Source organism: Chlamydotis macqueenii, chromosome 14 (genome assembly GCF_036417535.1).
Source record: "Chlamydotis macqueenii isolate bChlMac1 chromosome 14, bChlMac1.mat, whole genome shotgun sequence".
In the NCBI taxonomy this organism is placed as follows: Eukaryota; Metazoa; Chordata; class Aves; order Otidiformes; family Otididae; genus Chlamydotis; species Chlamydotis macqueenii.
Window position 1 is genome coordinate 16,399,134 of NC_141569.1, and position 23,654 is coordinate 16,422,787.

Below are 23,654 nucleotides of genomic sequence, written 5' to 3' on the forward strand. Positions count from 1 at the left end.
TCTCTACTTCAACATAAAACGAAATGGGATTTGAAAAGAAACTTAGGAATTTGCCGAATCGCATGGTTATTTGAACAGAGTTCAAAAGTTATACTTCCCAGCTCCCTCAGAGTTTAACAAAGGTTCCCCAGCCAGGGAAAAGCACAGATCTCTGTCTGGATTGTTTATTAGTGGCCAAAACAGCCCTGAGAGGTAGCACTGGAAAGAACACAGGAGATAGAAAGCCATTTTTTGAGTACATTAACGACTGAAAGATTAATGCCATTCTTTGAGCATATGCAAAAACACCTCTTGGACATAACTATCTTAAGATACTGGTGTCGATTACCAGGTACAAAGGAATCGAGATCTACCTTATTCCCAATTCTCTGCTCATTCCTTGAGACCATGCTGAGAAGAAAACATATAAACAACAGGACATCTTTAGGATAAACAGCACTTCTTCAAATAACACTGCTCACCTATGCTTAAACCAAATAAACCGTGCAGCTGCGGTAGGCACAGTACAGAGCTCTATGTTTTGCCTTCTGAGAGACATGGTTTATGATTTAGGACTTGATTACACAGTAACAGCCTCACACAGCTTTTGATTTCAAATCTCAAGTCTCACTTGCCCAGACCACAGAGGCTGAGGGGGCATCTACCTTTTCTAGGAACACAGTAGCCAGATGTGCCCGCGACAAGCGAGTGATGTACAAAGGTAGTCAGCCTTAGGCAAATTCTAGTTCTCCCAGTCTTACGGAATTTCCCTGTCGTTATTTCTGAGAATAAAGTCAGTAATGCTGAAAGTCTCATGCCAGATGTATTGCTACAGTTAGGAAACACCCTGCAACAAAATTAATCAAATAATGAAATAGAAATGAATGTTGAAAACCTACTACTGGAATAAGGAAGCAGCAACAACTACATAAAATATTTTTTTTGTATTAAAAAAAAAAAATCCATCAGAACAGTCACATCCCACGAAACCTATCAATTTCCACAAAAAGATATTTCAACATTCCATTAAAAATCCTGACCAGCTTGATCAGAAAACTCCAGGAAACTTAGTAATGGTGCTGTCATGCCTTATACAGACACATTTGATTTAACACAAACAAACACCACCACATCCCCTCCCAACCCCTAAATCATTCAAGTTATTTTCATTATGACTTCAAAGTAATTCTCCCACTATTTTATTAAGAGAGAGTACAGATCTTTCCAAACCATGAAAGGGGAAAAATGCAGATTCCCCAGCATCACAGCGTAGGTCAGTGGAAGAACGGGCTAACACACCAGATCTACAGTGGAGACGTTCAAGCCACGATAGACTACGTCAGGCCTAGACTCTGAACTCCAAGCAAAGAATTGAGTTTCATAGATTCAAAATGGGATGAATAAAAGTAGGAGGGTGAGAGGAAAGAATAATTTATTCTTGTACATCAACAGTCTTTAAACTTTGTATACAGAGCAAATACATAAGGATGACTTGATTTTCTTCTCCAGGGATTCCTACCTTGTCTTATTCTTCCTGTCTTTCCTTACCATGCCCTTTTCCTTATATTTTCCCTTAAAAAACCAAACCAAAGCTAAAAGTTAACATCAAATTTAATCCATCGCTTCATCTGAGGACAGAACAGGTTTTAACACCTGCTAAGCCTCTATCATCTTGTTTTCCATCAGGAATTGCACTCGCTGTGTTAGCTGAAAGGCTGAGTCAGCCCTCAGACAAACCGCAGACAGGGAACGCTGCACAAAACCACAGCTGGATAACTGCACCCAGCGCCTAGGAGAGGTCATCTGGCCGATAGCTGGATTATGAACCACCAAACCATGGTGCCAAGTGACTCAACACTTGGACACTTCAACAAATATCTGTTAGTTCTGCTTCTGAATACAGACTCCTCCTAATTTAATGTAGCAGCCCACACTTAACTAATAGTGTTTTGTTATTTCAGTCATTTTTTTCTCTCATTTCAAGACTGTTGGAAAATTATTTCTCTTGCACTTCCCTTAAAATAAAATTTGTTACCTAATGTTATGACAACATTAGGTAATTTTTCCATTTTCAAACAAAGAGAGACATGATCATGTACTTAATTAGTTTGCAATGATTTAATTAAAATTTGCAGAATAACAATGTACCTAATTAGAAGCACAATAATTACACCAATGTACCTTTCCATCTTTGAAGGGACCATTAGTCATTGAGGTGGTATGTTTTGTACTTTAAGATCATTCTTGTTTTCATTTTCTGATTTGCTAAGTGCAGTCATCATCATGTTCAGGTAATTGCTTTATTAACTAGCTTAATTAAACTTCCTGTAAAACTGACAGCTGCAGAGTTATTCTTCTTAATGTGTTGCTGACAAAAACATTAACCAATTACATAGCATTCTTTACAGGCTTAGGTACCTCAGAAGCTTACTTAATTCATTAGTACTTTAAAAAGCTCTGAAGATTCTGACTGCAATATGCTATGCAAGTGCTTTGTATTGTCAGAGCACTATAGCTGCTATACCCAGGAAACAGTAATTTTTATCGTTACGCAGTTTTATAATATGGGAAAGAACGTACACATTTTAACACACTTTTCAAGCAGTAACTAGAGACTCGGTGAAGTTTTTTACAAACCTAAGGCCCTTTGAGGTCAGAGTCAACAGGAAAGGGTGACAGAGAGTTTCTAAAGTTTCCAGAATTATAACAAAATTATGCAAGTCCAAAAAATGCCAGGAATGATTGCTGGAAACAGGGCATGAGGACTGAGTAGATACAAGCCACATTTTACATTTGCATTCAAATTTTGTAATGAAATATTGGTGCAGCTAGAACAGCCCAGCACCTAGTAGAACTAGTGCATCATCTGGAAAACAAAACAGCACAAAAAAAAATCCACCACACACCACAACCAAACTTTGTCATCTCCTTCAACTTCAGCACTTCTGTGAAGCTGATGAAACAGTGGAAACAAGTTTTGAAGACATTTCAGAGAAACAACCAGAAAGGCTTAACGCCTAAGGGATAGCAAGATTTTCAAGCAGTACAACTCCCATATATGAAGCAGAATCAGCTTAAGATCCACTAATATACTCAGCACCTGTGTCTCCTACAGTGATAGTTTGGGTGACACTTTTAAATCCCTTGTAGCACAAAATCTGGACGTGGACTTCTCAATTTTCAACACTTGCTCATTTACCTTTGTGTTGGAAACCAACACCTTTGAATATTTTCCAATGGCAGATTAAAAAAGTTTCTTTTGACTAGCTCAGAATTAGTCAAGACGCTGAAGGCTTTATGTATTGGATGGAACTGAGAGAGCAAGTTAAGAAACCTGAGCCTCTATCTGCATCAGCCAGTAGCTTAAACACAGCAGTTTTTGGTTTACTTTTTTTTTTTTTTTAAATGAGCCTCCTATTATGGAGTGCTTTGGGCTGGATCACTCTCCCCAATTTTATCAAGAAGTTCTTGTCTCTAGGTCTACAACATCTGTCTTCATGAAGAAAATTTCAAGTGTTAAAAAATAAAGTTGGTTTTGATTAAAAACTATTCAGTTAGAAAAGCTCAAGAAAGTCTGCCATGCTGACTTCCATTAACCCAACATCTTAACCTGAGCAAAGGTCCACGATTCTGTTGCACTCTTTTACCCACAGTATCAGTTACTGAGCATCTCCAGAGACATCCTGGCGTAACAGCATACTGCAGCAGTGGTCCTCAAGAATATGTCACATAGCCCATATTTCTGCTGGGTCAATACCATTTCCTCTGCCACTCAGCACACAGCTGCCTTCAGAGAATCCTAATCCCTTACAGTCAAGGGGATGGGTACAGTCAGTTCCCAGAGCCACCAGCACTATAATTAACATAAGCAAAATGCTTTCTTTCAAAATGCAATCTCTGCAGAAAGCACTAGAACAAAAAGCGTAACAGTCTGAGAATTATAAAACACTGCCAATCAGCGAGATAATGCTTTTGCTATTTTGCCATATACTCTGTATGAATGAAAGATTTTTATTACCCAGTCAGGAATAACTAAAACACCACTGAAAAAAAACCCTACAATTAAAAATGCATTTTATATTACGTTCCTGGAGTTGAATCCTTAAAGATTTTTTTAAATTTTCATTAAAAGAGACCAAATCAAAGTCCTCCATATTCCATAAGCTCTACTGAGCATCACTGCAGATCAAGTTCTGCAGTCTTAATTTTGGTTTAAGGTCTGAAAGTAAACTTTGAAGGGTTCGAAACTAAAAATGCCAAGCAACGATATAAAGGAACACTCAGGAGCTGTTTAAAAAGAAATTTCAACCTAAGTCAAAGTTGAAATGAAAAATAAATATGCTCCTTTCTTAAGGAGCAATACTTGGAGTATGCTTGCTCCATTACCAGCTTGCCTTATGTAAAGATATGGATGCCTCCACTTTTGTGTAAGAGTCCAAGAACCACATTATTTCAGCGTTGCGATCCCTCAGGCTAGCATCCTGCCAAGCTGTGCACCCTTAAAAGTAAGAAAACTAACTACAAAGGAGTAAAAGAGAGCAAATCAGAAACAGAACAAATCAGTCCTGCCAAACTATGCCCATCATCTCAGCTTCTGGTAATCACTGGCTTAGGGACTCTGTGGGCTAGCGGTTTACCAGCCTGCAGTGGATCTGTTCTCTCCATGGATTTATATAAATCCCATTTATCTCTTTGTCCTGCACAACACTGTGCTGTGGTAAATTTAAAAATTTTATTTTGATCTGAAAAAATAAAAATACTTACTTTGTCTTGAAACTACTGACTTATAATTTAATTAGATCTTGTTTTATTAAGTACAAAAGTCCTTTTTCAATGAGTCATGATTTCACAGAAAATCATGCTAAAGTGCTCTAGTTAATTGTGCTTCCTTGCACATTCCAGACATTACGATGCCTTCAGAAAAACAGTCAGAATTATTCTAAGATCAAGTGGCTCAATAAGAGCCTGTGCTAGGTATATTTGGTTATTTTCTCTTAATGTGAATTACTGTGCATTTATTGACATCCAAGTTTCATCTGCGTTTTATTAGTCATACTTCTGCAGTATCATTTCCTTTTCACTCCTATTTACCTCAGTGAACAGTTCAAAGTATGGAAAGAGCAATCCCTGGTACAAACACTACTGATAGTGTTGTATGGTAGCCTGTAGTTATTAATGAAATTCTTTGATGCTGCTCTGCCACGCCATGAACTCTAAAGCCCAAATCCTGCCTCCTCCCTGCTGTGCTAGCAGGAAAAGACAAAGATGAAACGGAGCCAAGATGGATCAAAATGCTGTCTGTATACCTATACTGCCTCTCTGCCTATGTGAGTAGATAGTCAATATACAATTTCAGAAGATTTTTTCTTCCCCCTCCCCGAAATGTAGTGGCTACTCTCCATCTTTTGTTTACAAGCTTAGCAAGAATCCTTTCATTTCCCTAGCACTTCATTACACGTTCCCAAAGCAGCTGATGCAGAGCCAGATACGAATACATACCTACAAATGCAAAGCAGTGTGGTATTTGCCCAGACTCAGACGTCCACCTCTTTGCATTTTCACAGTCAGTGCTAGAACATGCAGTGCCAGAAATAACACTTGCCAACAGCACTGCATGTGAAAGAAAACTACCAAAAAAAAAAAAGCTTTGATTTTAGTGACTTAAGGGCAAGAAAGAGGGATCACACTATCTGCTGAAAACTAATGGTGATTTTGAAGGAAGCAGCTGTATTCTGTTCATAAAAGATACCAGAAACCCATGATCATTCCTGACCATAAAAATGTTATTTGTTAGGACGTTAAAATATACTATTTCGCTTTAACTTTCTGCCTAAAGTATTTTCAGCTCGCTTACCAAAATTTTCCTTTAAAAAACCATAAAATCAGTGAAGCAGAGCTTTTAGAAGAAATTGTAGAGAGACGATGATGTTCTGCAGGTTACTGTAATAACATACTCACAGATTTACAATGCACTGTACACAGCAAAGAACACTAGCACTGCCATCAGCATCTCCTTGATATCGCGTACGGGTTAAGCAGACATGCATCCTCTTACTGGGACCGGATGTTACAGAAGGATTACCAAACAGCATGACACTGGAGGAGCCCTTCAATCAAGGAAAAAAAAATAATGCAGAAAAAGCAGCTACAAATAGCAGTGTGGCAAGCAATCGCTCCTGTGGAACAACACTCCAAAAGCCTGCCCTCCTCAGACAGTGGTGGAGAACGTGGGGAAAAAACTGTGGAAAAGGAGTTGCTGCACTTGAGAGACCAACAGCTTTAATTTTCAATTGCTATGACAGGAGCAATTGACAGCGAAACACACAACAAATGCAGGTAAGACAAAGTTGCTTCAGAATAAATCTTCTAAAGGTCTCCTTTAAAGAACACCGCCCAAACAGAGGCAAATTCTGGGAGGTCTTTGATAGTAAAGTATGTCAGCAACACGAATTGTTTGATGTCCTCATTATAGCTGCCAGGCTTACACTGCAGTCACAACAGTTTGGTGAATTCATGACATTGGTAGAATTTCTGAAGAAAACCATTTGGTAAGAAATATAGAAAGTTAAAAAAAAAAAAGACTCAGCTCTAACAGGGAGACAGGCAAGACGCACAGAAATTAGTTCAACAGGATGACTGAATATACAATGAAAGCTATTTACTACAGAATAGCTTACGTACTATCAAGAGTTCAGACTGAAAAAAGTTGTTTTCAAAGTGAGTCCAATTTTAAACCTAAATACGAATGCTACATGACTGCATTACATACTCCTACAGAGTATTAAAGTGTACGTTGTTTAACACCAAGGTGGAGCCCTTTTTCTGCAGCCTGTGTGTGCAAGGATGAGAGAGTTTCTGCTGATTTGCTCCTTTGGCCATGCAAATCCTTCAGTTAGAAGAGAAGAGAGGCTTAAATGAATTATCCACGGCAGCATTTTAATATTTGTGTCCTTTAATGGATGAAGCATTCAACCTGCCTAGCTGAGAGAATGTAGGTGCAATTTTGTCAGCACTGTTACATCACAGCAGAGAATTTTTTCCCCCCATCACTTTATTTTCCTGGAAACTTGGGGGGCTATTTTTGGATTTTAAAGGGTAGTTTTACTGGCTGTCAAACCTTACCTTGCACGCAGGAAGAGAAGAAAACCTTAGGGGTATTCCCTACAGCTGACTTCCAGTGCCTGATGTGCTGTTTATGGAACAAGTTGCTGAGACATGGAAGGCTTTATTTGATAATAGGAGATCTGCACTGCAGAATGACTGTGAAGCTGGTTTCTTTAATTGAATCAAGCCCTAAGGTGATCATATTTTCAGTATAACAGCGAGTGAATTTATCCCCACTGGTTTATGGGAATTTTTTTTATGGTACCATATAGGCTGCAACTGGCAGGCAAGCATATTAAAAGTGTGAATTAAAAAAAAAAAACACCAACAAAAAACCAAAACTATCACAGAACAATGATACTGCCAAGTTATTTTACCATTTGGAGACCAAATCTTTAGACAAGAACTATCCCAAAATCTTCTTGTCCAAACAAGCCAATCCGATTAAATGATTTTTTTTCTGTTGCATCATCAGTATTGAAAGCGTTCTAGTTCGTTAGCAAGAATGAACTATTTAGAGAAACATGAATCATGGAAGTCGTAAGATTCTGATTTGTCATTCCAATTTGCTGTTTGTTAAATATGTAAAAGTCTACATTTATCAGCAACATTTTACACAAAAATATTCCAAGACTGAAGGAGGCTGTAATTTAATACTGCCTATTAACGAAAGCTCATTCATTTTCATACTACAGCCTGGACAACCACTACTGACAGGATTTTGGGTCACAAGCAGAACTCACCTTGGTAGTGTACGTGTGTCCATCAGATCCACAGACAGCGTTGCCATGCGTCATGGGGCACGGCTTGCATTTTACTATGTTAGCTGGTCCAGTCCAGTGCTTCTGGGCCAAGTTCCCTTTCTTTTGTCGAAGGCTGTAAAATAAGAGACACCAGGGTTTTTTTGAACATGCTTGTATAAAACAGAAGAACGAAAGCTTCTCTGAATAAGGCAAAACTGGATTTTCACCACAGTGAAAGCCAGTAAATTTAACGTAGCTCCTAGCAATGCTTCTATAATATGGCACATTACAGCAGACAATCTAAAAGTCATAAATTGGTATGCAGTCCTACATTTACAATACTTCACAGCTTGATTTTGATTTATAACTACAAACGGATCCCTTATGAATACAGCATTTTATTAAACTGCACAGTGTTCCTGGTGAAGCAGGCAAGTAGAGTTCATCAGGTTGTACTCAGAGACATTTTCACCAGGCCTTCTCCAAGTTGCCAAGTTAATGTTAAGGCAGAATTCAGATTTAGAGTAGGTAGCAACAAAATCCTCTGGAAAACACTGCAGTCTATATTATGCTTACAAAAATGTATTAAATCACCAAACAAATTTGTCACACAGTGTGCAGTAGCCCTCTCTGAGCAGCTGTTATTCTCAGATCAATCACAGTCCCCCCAGGAATGCTATGAAGTGTCAGAGAGCATCTCCAAATCTCCACATGCATTTGTACCATGGGTGTGATTGCAGTTGTCCTCAAGTCATGGAATACTCAATTATTCCATTAAAAATGTCTGCGAAAAAGACACCTGCTCCAAAAACTTATTGCAAAATATATGCAATTGATTCTGATTAATAGCTCATTTTCCGTTCATAATTAACTACTTAACTGATAAAACATTACGTAATTCTCACCAGCATAATCCTGTAAGTTGATTAAAAGTTTGCTTTACAAACCCCAAGTCAGCGTAACAGTGCAGGTTCTTTTTGGCCATGTGTACTTGTCTTTCACTTGAACATATTTACAAGGGAAGGCAAGGCATTGCATCAGCTCTGCTGAAGACTGTTAAGAAAAATAACTGCCATCTGTTCTCATACCACAGTAAAAAAGATATGATATAACAGTTCAGCTGGAAATACATTTCAGTGCGCCGCTGAATGACTTTATCACAGTTTTAGAAAAATATATACGGATATATTTTAAAGCAATTTCAGTACAGCTTGCAATTTGCTACACAATACTGACTCTGATGTAATGACACATTCAGCTGTTAAAATAATAAAAATTCTATTTGTTCATCTCAGTTCTAGTTTTCTTCAAGACTAACCTTTGTCACAATGATGACTAGTACTATCAAGAAGCTTGTATCCACAGAAGGAATCCAATCATGAGATCATAAACTATGAAAATAGAAGGCTAGTATTAAAGACTAAATTCCCTTGTTATTCTGAAGAAGTTTTCTTAATGCACAGAGCAGCTTTCCCTCGTTCAGACGCATCCTGCCTTGCAGAGTTACCCTGGTACCAGCTGCCAAATGCTGCTGGGGGGGGGGTTGCTTGGCTCTGAACCCCCAAATACATCTCTGCAGACACGTGCTCTTATCCTGGGGTTGTACAAAGCATTTACTTAAGTCTTCCAGAGTAACCAACTTTTTTGCAGCCCCCTTGCCTCCCACAATGCTTTGTTAATAAAAATGTAATCATCTTATTTTCTGGAACTATTTTGATTATAGGCATTTCTTTTGTCCTTTCAGCTTGACAAGACAATTTCCTCCTTCACTTTACTTATGGCCCTGCACTTCTAGAAACTCAAGAGTCAAAAATATGTTTGGATGTAGCACTGTAGCTAGTGATGAGTGGAGACAGGAGACGCGTAGAAGGTGCCGTGCTTCTCCTTTGGAGACAGCAGAAGGACAGATCATGGCACAAAGCAGACTTTTCAGAGACTTTGACTTCCACAATCTCAAAAGACAGACCCTTGGCTATAAGTAAAATTGTTAAGAAGAAAGTTTTAAGATTAGTCATAGAAAAAGAGCTAAGAAATGCTAAACTTGAACCATATGATTTAGTGCCATCATCTTCAAAGCCATTAGCCACAAAGCGCGCAGGATGGAGATGAGCGATTGAACTAATGAGCACCTCATCAAAATTAAACGTAGTTTGAAGTTCTTAGCTAGACTGTTGCCTAACAAATCACAGCATCTTGAGGCTCTGAGTAACAAGTATGAAATACGTTGTACAGCATTCACAGACCAAACTACATTTAGGTATTTCCACATTATAACCTTAAAAGAAAAGTCTGCTCTGGACACGGCTGCTTGTCCCCTGCACAGCCTTACACCTCCCCTCTCTTAGTTTACTTAATCCTGCCTTGGTCCCCTCAAGATTCTTCTGGAGCTAATAATGTTTTCTACTCTCCCATTCTTAAAAATAAATTAATTTTTCCATTTCAAGTAAATTCAGCAGCTCATCAAGCCCAGTGGCCCTTTCCATCCCTTTCATGAGAATGGAAAGAACAGGCACAGCCTTCGGCCTCAGCTCTGTCCTCGCTGCAGCCGCCCTGAAGCCAGCAGCAGGCCATGTGCGTACCAGCACAGCCTCGCCCTTGGCCAGGAATGAAAATGGTTTCACCTGAGCTGCATTTGCAGTGTTTCACCCACAGACACTGAAGGAAACATTATTCTCTTCCTCCTCACCCCTCTTCATTTTCAGGATCTTCTTTTGGTAGTAAGAGCCAATTTATTCTCTCAAAGAGAGTGATATTTAACAACGAGAAGTCACAGTGGAGTACATCTCAAAGCATTTTATTATTTAAGAAGAAAAAGCTGGCAATTTTAGTAGCACTTAGTACTTAACAAGGCAGGGGACTGCTGCACAAAACCTGCAGCAATCCTACCTTCCACATGTGTGATTTAATTGACAGCGGGGTACAGCAGCCATTTTGGTTGCAAGAAACTATCTGGGTTTCAAAAGTCAATATATTCTTTTCAACCTACAGTTTTGTCAGAAACAATACCACAAAATGCCACTGTATTTGAAGCAAGTAAACAATATTTTTTGCCAGTTTGGCCAAGTGAGCAACAGCTGAAAGTTTTAACTGGATACCCAGATTCCACAACCCCACAAAAAACTTAGGTAAGCACCTCTTTCCTAGAGAGAACATCTGTTTTCCAAAAGTAAACATGTATTTTTCTGGAGTGATATTTTGAGAGGCAGGATAAGGCTTTTGGAAGCTTTTCAATCCTATAACCCCTAACAACACATCAAACATCAAAACAAACAAATTAAAGCCTAGACAAGGATATTGGCTGCCACAAACAGCCAGCCCGCAAATCCCTCCTCAATGGAAGCGCACATTCATGTGCTCCGGGAACGTGTTTTGCTATGCTAATCATCTTGTTTCACAATAAATATGTCAGGAGCAAGCCAGGCCAAAGCAAATTAGTCCTCTTTCTTTTTTTTTTTTTTTCCCTGACAACTTAACCAACTTTAATCCTGCTTTAAGACTCAGAGTTGAAAGGATCTACAACAAATCATTACAAAACAACAACTGTGCAGAGAAAACAAACCAGAAACTCCCCACTGGGGTAAAAGTCTGCCACATCTATAAGGACAAGAGGGACAAGTATTTTCAGTTTTCCAGAAGCAAAAATACATGAACGTCTTGCTCAAGCATTAAGACTTACAAACCTTGCCTGCTGTTACTTTTCAGACTGGTGAACCGATGCAGCAAAGGGTGTAACATTTAAGGAGCAGGTAAGTTCTACAGAATTCAGCCTATTAAAAATTTAATGCATAAAGAAATTTTAGAGGTTTAAAACATTCACACTTCAACACAAGGAGAACAAACATCATGACTCAGGCATACTACTTACCACATACTGTGAAAATACAGGGAGACTACTTTGGTTTTGCTCGTGCAGGAACAGGGAGAACACATTCTGGTTTCCAGATGCCAGGACCATACATGGCAGCTCCGGCCAGCCACACACCCAGAGCCACCAACATCCACACTTCAACCCAGCTCTTCCAAGCACACAGCTTGAGCCAGGAGAAGGAGGGTCAGAAGGAAAGCTGGCCCCACCCAAGATTTTAAATGCTTCCAGGTGTGCCCCATGGGTGCAGCTGGCCCAGGGATGCCAATCAACCAGCCTCTCCCCACCCGGCAACAGTTTTCTCCAGGACGGCACAAAAAAGCATGCATGGCAATAACCTCTGGCAAAGCCAGAGGCCAAAATAAAGTCCCTTGCACAAAAATGATGGTGTTTTTTAAGTTTACATTTACATTTCTGATTTGTTTTATTTACATTTAATTTTAAAGTTTGCATAGGTCCTAGAACTATGACTCATTTAATTTCTATTCGCCTTGAAATACTCTTGGAAAAATTGAAATTTTAAAATATTTTAAAGTAGCATTTTAAAAAGGGAATAATTTATCTTTTCAGGTGAAACCTGGATGGCATCACTAAAGGGCATGACAACCACAACACAGGAAGTGAGAGTGGATATGAAATGCATAAGCTTAGTTTCATCCAATACTTACTTCCAAACTATTGCACAAAGTTAATTTTCTTGCCATTTCCTGAACTAATTAATAGATTTTAATTAATTTACTTATTGAGAAGAAAATGATCTCTTAGCCTCTGCTCCGCAGCTGATTTATCTTGTTGATGGAGTCTCTAGGTGAGGCTGTGGTGAAAATAGTATGATATGATTACATAGTCTATAAAGACATAAAATTAAAAACAAAACCTTGAAATTTGGTATAGAATATGCAAATCAAGAGTATCAGTGTTCAATTTTGAGACACAGCTTATCAGAAAACATGGGCATATTATATTTTAATAAGCTGTATAATATTGCTACATAAGATAATGACTGTAACTCAGAAAAAAACAATTGAGAAACTCTAATATAATTTAAAATGCCAAACTATATAAACTTTTTTTTTGTTTCAATTAATATTTGTTTTACCACTGCAAGTAAGAAATAGCCAAAATATCAACAGATTTTATAAGTAAGGCGATTCTCTGCTCTTATGTAGTTACATAACTACTATGTGTTGTTGTGTTGTAGATTGTCCAAGTGCAAATTCAATTGAAGCTGTAAATGACCTTTAGTATTAGTAAAGATATAAAATGTACTAGAACTCAGACATCCCATCCAGAAGAAAATTTACAACATTAAGAGCATGTTACTCCTCTTCAAGACTGGTTATTCCCAAATACATATACAGTAAATTTGCAACTTAAGCATTGGTCTCTTCCAGAGACCTCTTCCACGTAGCAAGGGCGATCTCAGCATCCTCAGGGTTTGCACGTTCCCTGGAAGGCAGGCTGGAGTTAGGCACCCACATGTGGGCCCAGCTGCTGCAAGCATTCTCCATATAACCTCATCTCCAGGTGCCTGTGAGTTGTGTGCATTAATTTTCAATTACAGCTCACATGCAGACATTTCTCAAGATCAGGATTAACTTCATCTTTCTTTCTTTCTAGACCTTGTATCAAGCCAAAATGCTGTACATCACATATAACTACTTATCAACCAAGCCCTACTGAAATAAAACTAAAAAATTCAGTGCACCAAAGCAGGTACCAAGTATTTGTGCTTCCTGAGAAGCTGGAAGAAGCTCTGACAGAGCAAATTTCCTGAAGCTAGAACAATTCACTGTGGAAAGAGTTTAAAATGTACTGCCTGTACCTTCTCTCTGCCTTGTGCACAGTTTGTTCTTGTCTCCCTGAAGGAAGCTTATCACAACAAAGATAAACCCAGCAGTGCCTGGCTGCTTCTATCTTTCCTTTGCATAAGCTGTTTCTCTTTTTCTAGAGGAAAAGAATGATAGAGCTGAAATTTGCTAGTATAAATGGCAATGCTCTCTTCTCTCTTTGTATCATTTTTGTATTCTGTTTATTAGAGCTAAGAGTTTGGCCTCATTTCTATAATTTGATATTTTTCACAAGAGCTGTATGTTCCTTCAGCCACTGCCAGTCACGCTACGTGAAGAAAATAGTCTACATATATTACCTTGAAAAAAAAGGATACTAAGCTTTTGAATTAGACACAGACTACTTATTTAATACAAACACTAAAATGAGAACAGATATATGATTAGAATAATTTCTCTACTTGGAATTTGCACCTTTACATACAAAGAATAATAACATGCAGAGCTGCCTTGCACTTCAGCATCATCCCATTGGACTTAGATACTGCCACTTTCTTTGATTTCATTATTCAAAGAAATAATTTCAGCTATCTGATTGTTCTAAGGCTGTTGATTACTTTCTCTTGCTGCCTTCATATCTGCTCCCAGACAGATCTGGCTTAAAAGAGCCATAAGAAATAAAAGGCTTCTGCTCACTGTAGTTTGGTAGATGTGCGAAGATTCTTAACGGGGCATGCCCATAAAGATTGAGCATGTACCATTAATGGGGCAGCCTTCCAGGACCTCAAGGGAGCTGACAAGAAAGACAGGGAGAAACTTTTTTAGCAAGGCCCATTGCGATAGAAGGAGTAATGGTTTTAAAACAGAAGGAGGTAGATTCAGACTTGATACAAGGAAAAAAATTTTTTAAACTGAGGGTGGTGGAACACTGACACAGGTTGCCCAGAGAGCTGGTGGATGCCTCATCCCTGGAAACATTCAAGGCCAGCTTGGACGAGGCTCTGAGCAACCTGATCTGGTTGGAGATGTCCCTGCACCTTGCAGGGGGGTTCGACTGGATGGCCTTGAAAGGTCCCTTCCAACCCAAACCATCCTGTTATTCTGTGGTGGTGACTGGGGACCTTTCTGGCAGAATGAGGCTTGTTCAAGACTTTCTCCCACAGTAAATGGATACTCTGCTTACTTGCTGTTCTTTCAAACAAAGACACCAATGAGATTACATTGGGAATTAAATTCATCCATTGCTGGAGAGCACCAGTAGCCACAGGACTATTCTCAGAAAGCAGACTGTACTCAGAACACAGAGCTGGAGATGAAAAATTTATGGAAGAGTGAAAAGGAAAATCTTGACTGTTGAGGTGAAAGTGTATCTATCACATGTCATTCCAACAAATGAAAAACAGATTACTCCAAGGGAAGAGGAAGAGTCAAGGAAGAGTCAAGCCTCTGTTTCTTGCCAACAGTAAGAAGGCAATATCAAATAAACCATGGGGGAAACAATATACCAAGAGGATATAGGGAAGGCTGAAAGTTTTGGTATTGCTATAAGTTTTGCAAGAAAAAATCCTGACACGTCTTGAAGGGAAAATGCCCTGAAGATTCTTGCACAGATCCTACTAGGTCCAGCTAGCAGCCGACTCTTGAAATAGAATAAAGGGTCTTGAGGCCCAGGGTGCTCAAGGTTATTGGTCCAGCAAGATGAAGGAATCTTCTTATTTATAATTTTCTTACAGGTTTTAAAGGAACAGAGGATTTGGAAAAGCGAACGTAGATTCTGAAGACCCAGAGGGCCAGAAAAACTGTAGTCTGTTGGACTGACTGATTCGCTAACACTGCTGCAGGTAACTTCTGAGGTCCAGCAACACTGAGTCAGAGAATCCCCCGAATGCATCTGCTTGAGCAAGGCTGCTCAAACAACAGCAAGGTCTGTGTCTAAACAGCTATAACATATCATTTAAATATGGATACTGTTAAAATGCCAAGACAACTACTTCTGCACAATATCAGGATCTCTCAGTACAAATATCCTTCTGAGATGTTAGTGCTTGGCCTTACTTATTCCTGGACTAAAAATGGTAAGATTCTTTATTAAGGTCATTGGAGAAGCACATGGATTTCTGCCTTTGGGCAGTTTAATACATAAAAATAGTGTTTGAAATGTCGCCTTACATTTTTAGCTAACAGATTATTGTGCTTACAGGCAATTTATTTTTTAATCTAAATTCTTAGTGATTTGCAACTTTTAGACCTAATACATATGCTCCACAGCTGCACAGATATCAAAACTGGCAAGGTACACAAAGGAAAAGAACCAAAACAAAAAATCCACACAAACCTATAAACCCGGTGTTTTAAAAAGTCATTATGCTCTCCTGAATAAATAACACAGCTTCTAAACTCTGCCTGTTCTCATGAATTTTCATAAGAAAACTATTTCCCTTTTCTTCATTATTTTTATACGAACATAAAAAGGAATCTCAGGCACCAAACTATGTAAAAATAAAACAAAGTGCCTTGAATTTCAAAGGAGGAGGGGAGATAGCAGGAAGTTCATAATTAAAGCTGAAATCTTCTCTACTGTTCCTCAGTTTGCAGTAATCTTCAGCAGCCACTTCTGAGCCCTGGATTTTGCATGCCGCACGAGACGCTGTAACTTGGCACAGAGTGCTAAAAGGTGAAGTGTGCAGCAAATTTAATACTTGTGTTGGCACTGGCTTTCTTTCCTTCCTTCTATGACTGCCTACGTGGGTTTTTCCCAGCTATGAGAAAAGAATACCTTTTAGGAGGATGAAGGTACCTTCTCTCTACCCAGGATTTGATTCTTTTGATATTAAAATCCCGATCAGGTCTGCCCCCTCCTGCTGGTGGAGCTTGCCAAGATCTCGGAGGATGCTGAACTGCTGATGGCATGTGAGATTAATCTGAGCTGTCACATTTTGTTGGGGAGGAAAGCTGATCCTCACTCACTGTGCCCTGTTTCATGCAATTAGACATCTTCAAAATTGTTTTCACCAAATCTGGCAGAGTAATCACTTTCCACCATTTCCCTGCTACAGCTCATATTTCTAGTTACAGTGGTGAGCCCTGTGTGGATGAGTAGCTGTGCAAGCAGAAAGGTGCAAGTTACTTAGCCGGGCTAAAAATCACGGCAGATTTCTTGGCAGCATTTAATAACACCAGAAATTTCCAACACAGCTGATGAATCTCCCAGTAGCTGTGGACAGAGAAGCTTCAAAGTGGTCCTCATCCTCAGCCAAACGCAGGGGGCTGTCAAGTGTAACACCATCAAAACCCCGGCATCTCGTGTCTCTGCAGATGCGCAGCTGCTTGGCAGAATGAACCTGCTGGGACAAACCAGCGGGCAGAAATAGGTGTCAGACCCACACTGGGATCTTTAGCAGCTCTGTGTCCTCAGTATTTTTTATAACTCAGCCTTATTTATTCCAGCAATGGCAGTAGCTCAGTCTCATGCAACACATTCCTTACTTCTACACTCCAAAAAGCCACGCTGCCCAAAAAGCATGAGTTTGGTTTTCTTTTTTTTTTCTGAAGCAAAAAGCTTCAGAAATCTTATTGTCATTTTGCAACTGCAGGGGAAAAATCAATGACCCCCCCCCCAACCCAAGCATCCTTAGACAGCTCAGCTGCGTTCTGCTTCATTATGTTGATTTTGCTTTTCCTAAGGCGAATAACATGCAGTCCTCACAAAAATTGACATATTGCTGGTAGGGATGAGAAAGTAAATGCATTTAAAAAAATACAGTAATAATTCTTGCCCTTAAGGCACTAAACCAAATGTTTCTTCTTAAAAATGACTGCACAGTACTTCTGGTGTGTGAATACTTGCTGCCATGGTACAAACAATCAGTTACAAGCTGTGCTAGCAAAATATTTGCCCCTCCTGACACATTTTATTATGAGAGGCTTACTAAATTCTCAAGAAGGCTACAGCAGATTAAGCTGTTGAGGATTTTTACAATTAGCATCCATTACCTAAGAATTCATATATGATTTCTTAATAGAATTGGCTTGTCAAACAACAGACAATTGAAAAAAAAAAAAAAAAATCAATCCCAAAGTCACCTCCAGAGCGTAGTCAAAATCCACTATTCAAGGCTGGTTTGGAGAAATAATCAGAATGCAGTTTCCTATGTCAGAATAAAATGAACGTTAGTGAAATGCATGCTAACCAAACCAGTTATAAATATTGTAAGGACCTGGGTAATTTTAAAATCCCATCCTTTTTAGCATCTAAATAGGGTAATGCTCCTGTTGCTTATTCAGCACTACTGATTTGCCGAGCTCAGTCCTATGAACGTCTAAACATTCTGCCGAATTTCTTGACACACTCAGTGCTGTCTGTCTGGTTATTTGATGCTAGAGATGGAGCTCATCATATCTACACCATTCCCAGCTTCTCAAATGAGGCCATCAAGAGCATTACCCATCTTGTATCAGGCTATGTCTTAATGAAAGGTGACTGGAGCTTCAGGAAGATTCCAAACCAATAGACAGAATTTACATAATCACGTTAATTTACGATACTAACTGAATGCACATGATCCAGTCTCCAGACAGCACGTGGTGAAACACACCTTTAGGTAAAATTTGAAGATGAATGCAATCGACATACTTGCAGAAATTGCAAGATATACATTTCACGAGTTACTACCACTGAGTTATTAAAATTCCACTTTGCTATGACCTTGAATCATGAAGCCTAGCAACCACGCATTACAAACCATCCATTCTTCCCATATTCTTCAACTACGTAACTCCACAGGCTCCCCTACCCTTGCAGGCTCAAGGTGCTGTTAAAATGCAATGTAGCCATGAGTTTACACTTTTGAAAGTTTCAGCATTTTATAGCAGCTTCCTCAAAAGCATATTTTACCACGTGAAAAAGTAAGACTCAATCAGTGACATATTTAGATATATAGCATAACATTACCTGGGACTTTTACAGGTTTTGTAAAAAACAGATTTAAATACTGTGCTGCTAAGTTATAAGACAGGAATCAGTTCAGTGCTGATAACGTTGCTGGTTGCCTATGCGCCACCATAGTTTCAATCACTCCTTCCCACATGAATTTCACTTCAGCGTACATTTCTCTGTGTTTCTCTTGCTGTGATCAACCATGTATCTGTGTCCTCACCCCTCTGTTTTGTCCCTATTCGATCTTTGTGACTTAGCTTATGGACTAATGGACTGAACAAGGGCCAACAATTCTTCATCTCTGTCAACTCCTTTGGACCAATCCTGAATTAAGCATCTCACTCATAAGAGAGAGCCACTCTTTTGACCACATTTTTTGTGTGTACTGAGCTCTATTCCTGTGAGCTCCCAGATGGCTTTCTCAATAGTTTCTCTTTCAATCCCCTTCTTTCCACTGTCCTTCTCCTCCTCACTATTGATTCCTTGTACCCTATTCTTATTCTTTCTTTCTATTAATTCTCTGCTGCTCTAGTGGAAATCTACAGTAACTTTTTCACTGCGAATTAATCCTATTCTTTTTTCTCCAATGTTGTTGCATTTCTTCATGAAACACTTTTCTTCTCTTAAATACCTACTGCCTGTGGTCTACCTTCTGCCTCACTGGCATCTGACTCTCTCCTCCAGCCCTATTTTTTCAAGATCTGGTCAGCTTGTTTAAGGATAATTTTATAAAATAGTGAAAAAATTGCAGTGCCCTTTCTCACTCACTGTTATATTCAATCATTTTGATTCCAGTCCTTCAGCCTGACTGCTCTGCTCCAGCCTCCTCCCAGCCACTCTCCTTTTCCTCTCACTTTTCCCTCCTACCTCTGAAACTTTATTCTGCTTCATCCAACCTCAAAAATGAGGTCCCTTGGAGAAGCTGTTATTTCTTCACCTACTCTTACCTATGCTTTCCATCTCTACTAGGAAGTATCACATTAAGTATTATAATTCCTCTAGATGTTCTCTCAATGTCATTTTGGTGCTTTACCTCTAACAGTCTAGTCATCTTTCTACACTGGAATCCTGGTAAGTCTAAGAAACTTCATAGGTGTCCTCTCTGGTTTATCCTTCTGTCTCTTTGTACTATTATTGTGATTTCTTCTCAGGAACATCTTGTCCACATTAGGAGCTTGCCATAACAAAATCAAGCATGCATATTTCTTCTCAGCTTATCTATTTTTCAGTCACTGTTTCCCTATCATCACATTCATTATGTGGACTTTAGCCATATCCTTCCTTTCCCAGATGCAAGTCATAGCACAATACCTTTCTGCTTTTCACTATGTCCAAGAGGAAAATATAATCAATTTAGCTATGTCCTATATCTTCTTCCTAAAATCCTTTCAGATCACCTGAACAATCATTCTCACATTTTGCTTGTTTACAATCTATTATCTTATTTTCAGTCGGTATGCTCTTTAGGATACAAAATGTACTTTTGTCTTTAGATCTATCAGAGTTCTGGGTCATGATGGGTCTGCATGAGCCCATTTCTAACACATAAAGGAGGCCAAAGGCTGGTTAAATCTCACTCTGAGGGTTGTAGCATAGCAGCTGTAAAGTTGTTTTATGTATCGACAACTGTGTTTTGGATTCATGGTCTAATGTTCTTCATTTCTTTCCTACCTTTTAGAATTTAGCAGAGAGCCCTACAAACAGGCAAACTGGAGTAACAAGATCACTGAATAGCAGGAACATTGAAACTTCAGCTTGTGTTTTCTGACTAACAGTCTACAATTTATCTCATCTTGATCATGATTCTAGGGTGTCGGTGACGGAGCTCTTCTCTATTCAGCTGTGAAGAGGGCAGAGTTTCCATTTCAGTACTCAACATATTGCTGCTGTGCTGTCAAGGGCTGGGTGAAACTCATTACGAAATGAATAGTTCTCATTGTGTTTCAGCAAAAAAAAAGGAATATGAGTTTCTGAAAGGACTATGAACCTCAGTAATACAGGCAGCTGGTTCAAAATGAAGCAAAAATTTCTGAACTAACAAAGGAGCTAATTAAAAAAAACCCTCAGACTTCTGAGCTCTTCCTTTGCTAAGCTAAAATACTGTTAAAAATGAAAAATTTATACACAGATAAAACATAGGAGCTCACAAAATTAACTATGGATGAGGTGCTAAGTAGGAATGACCGCAGTCTAATTCTATTTGGCAGTCTTGGGCTGCAGGTAAACTGGATTAACTAAGACTAGAAAAATCTGTCAAAGGACTTGAAAGAGATTTAAAGCCAGACGACTGACCAGAATAACAGCAGAAAGCATTACAATGTACAGCAAGGAAGAACGGACAGACTAATTTATACAACTAAACTACAAAATATCCTTTCTGTTCAACATGGACCATCGATTTAAATGCCAATAAGGTGCAAAGAAAGATTTTTCTAAAGCAGAGGAAAGAAAAAGCAGAGGACATACTAGTTTGCTACATTTCAATCTGTTGAACCATCTCCTGATCAAGTCAAGAGACTGGATGCTAGACTAGAGCAGCTGGTTTGATTCTTTATTAGTGCTTTCAACTCTTTTTAACTAACCCTGTTCTCTTGACTTCTTAATGTATTAAACAAATGAACAAAAAACCTTACATTATGCTTTACTACTAAGGTTGATTAGTTTTCCACAGTTGAAGATCACTGATTGTATTAACTACCTAATTATAATGATTTGTTTTGTTTCATAAAAGAAGATGGGTTCTGTGGTGATCAAAGCTAGAGACTAGCTAAAACAGCAAAGCAAAATGGCCACCTGTTGCTCCCCATACACATCAAATAACATTTTTCTAGATATTATAATAATAGACAGAATTCCAATAACAAAAGCAGCATAAGCAGACTGTAGTGCTTCTTACTAAGCTTTATATATTATGAGTGTGGCTGGTACAAAGACAATTCTTCCTAGTAGCTGCATAAATACAGACAAACACAAGAAATCCCCAAGCCATAAAAAAGTGCGCATTAACAGGATATTGGTGTGGATCACGTAGTTTGTGAGATATAAGGCACGCAGCCACCCAAGAATCTCAGCAACAGCCTTCTAGCAGAGTACGGACAGCTCGGTATGCTACTGCCAAGTAATCACTTATTTGAAAGACCTTTTTCCCCACTTTTTTTTTTAGTAAATTTCATCAAACTTGAAAAGATAATGTGTTATAAATACCCCTCTTTGCTCTATTTTGACCTTCTTTTCTAGAATAATAATTTTCAGCCTACTACTTTATTTCCTGTGTATCAGGATAAGCAGTTGGTGCCTCAGTGGCCCTTGTCTTGAAACTGAGAATATGAAAAGTTTAGAAAAATACTTAACATTTCTTTCTCAAAGAAGCAAATACTGACTAGTTGAAATCAAAATAATCCCTGGGAAAATGGATTTCCATATCTGTAAAAATGCTGAAGGAGAAAAGAGCTAATCTTGTCAAAATGTTTTACTTATCCAAATTCAGAGTTATAGGCTAGTTTATATTAAAGCCTTTTTGTGTTAAACCAAAACTTACACTAGATGTTGTTAAAAAAGAAACATCAAAATCAATCTGAAGTATTTAAAGATTAGATGAACAAATGCTTGGAGTAATTTGACTGAACCTCACCATGTATCTGAATATGAATTTTTTCAAGATTTTGGCTTTTTGTTAAGATGGAAAAATGCTAAAACCGCCAAATCTGTGAAGAGACAAGAAAACAGTTTCTCACCAATGCCAATAAAGAATACTAATAAACTGATTTAATAAGGGTGATTAGATCATATTTATCCTCTGTATGTTATAAAGCCTTTTGAGTTTAATACAGCTGGAAGGCTCAAAAATATTGCCAATGAAAGGATAAAGAAAAAGGGAAACAGAAGAAAAATTGACACAATTGCAACATAATCTGAAGTCTTAAGGCTGCATTCTCCATCAGAGACAGTTTAAGCGTTACTTCAGAACAAAACTTCAGTTTTGTATCGTTAAGATAAGATTTAAGATCTTAAATTTGAGCATAAACAATGTTCTTGATAAAAACTTTGCAAGTTGCAAAGAATTCTTTGCAAAAGTGAAATAACTTAGCTCAAATATATTCTCCAAAACTTTTACAAAACTAGTCCCTTCTAGTAGAGTGTGCTACATGAAAAATTTACAGATCATTGATTCAGTCTGGATCAAAATTGGGACTGCCGTAGAAAGCTCCTCTAATCCCAATGATAACTGTCAGGACAGTCCTGTTCCTCCAAAGTACAGTGCTGAAAGAAAGATGAGAAAAAAAATCTAAAGATGAGAATATAGTTTAGGCCAGAAGACAAATAAAAATACAGAAAAATAAACAGAAGATAAAGTATATCAGTGAAAATAATTGGGATTCCAAGGCTTTAGCCCTTGGGTTTATTTTCCTTTTTTTTGAGAAGTAACATAATTTTGAAATTTTACAGGGCTGTAAAAGAGCCTCAAGGTACAAAAATTGTTCTTTAGTTTAAAACTGTGTTATGTTGTATAGGAGCAAGTTTATTCAGATGTGTGAGATAACACAAGACCTCATTAAGGGACAAAATAATTTCTTTTCAAAGTGCAGATCTTCTAGACAGGAGAAAAGTACAGAGACTGTCGGAGAGTATTTATTGCATGACAAGTTTTGCTGCTAATGTTAAAATGTAATATAAGCAAAATACTGCAGTAGTTAAGAGTGATCACATCACTAAGCGTTCACAAGATTTGTGAGATTTCTTTTTTCCTGAATCCTGCAGGTCTAGTAAAAAGTCCTCAGAACACTCTGAGCATTTGCTTTTCCTGGAAAAGTATGAAGAGAGATAACGATAGAAATCGCTTATTCTTCAGTATGCAAAGAGAATTCTAAGGAAAAAAGACTAGTTGAGGGCTACTGGGAACGTCTACTTTGCAATATCCACTTATTAAAGATACTGCTCCAGAAAATGGAAAAGAAAAGAGACCAGGGTATTTTTTTTTAAAATACTTGGCATTTGTCAGAAATCAGTGAAGACTCAGGCAAAGAATTTAATATTTCAGAAATCATAATCCAGTATGTTTCATCTCTACCACTGCAGAAATAAAATACAAAAGTACCAATGCTAGATCACTTCCAGCTAATGAAAAGAGGAGAGAAAATGTCTCCGGACACTTTTCCAGGAGCAAAGACATACTCTGTCTCTTGAGATAACAATGAAAGAAAATAATGCCTTATTTTCCGTAGATACAAATGATAACT

General features: G+C 38.3%; 1 protein-coding gene across 1 annotated transcript in view; it reads right to left on the reverse strand.

Annotated features, from left to right (window-relative positions):
- Positions 1-23,654, reverse strand: part of SPOCK1 (SPARC (osteonectin), cwcv and kazal like domains proteoglycan 1) — a 301,504-nt gene that overhangs the window by 90,717 nt on the left and 187,133 nt on the right. Inside the window, exon 5 of the mRNA XM_086759078.1 lies at positions 7,827-7,959. Coding sequence (XP_086615204.1) covers positions 7,827-7,959 — 133 coding nt within the window. The remainder of the gene's footprint in view (positions 1-7,826; positions 7,960-23,654) is intronic.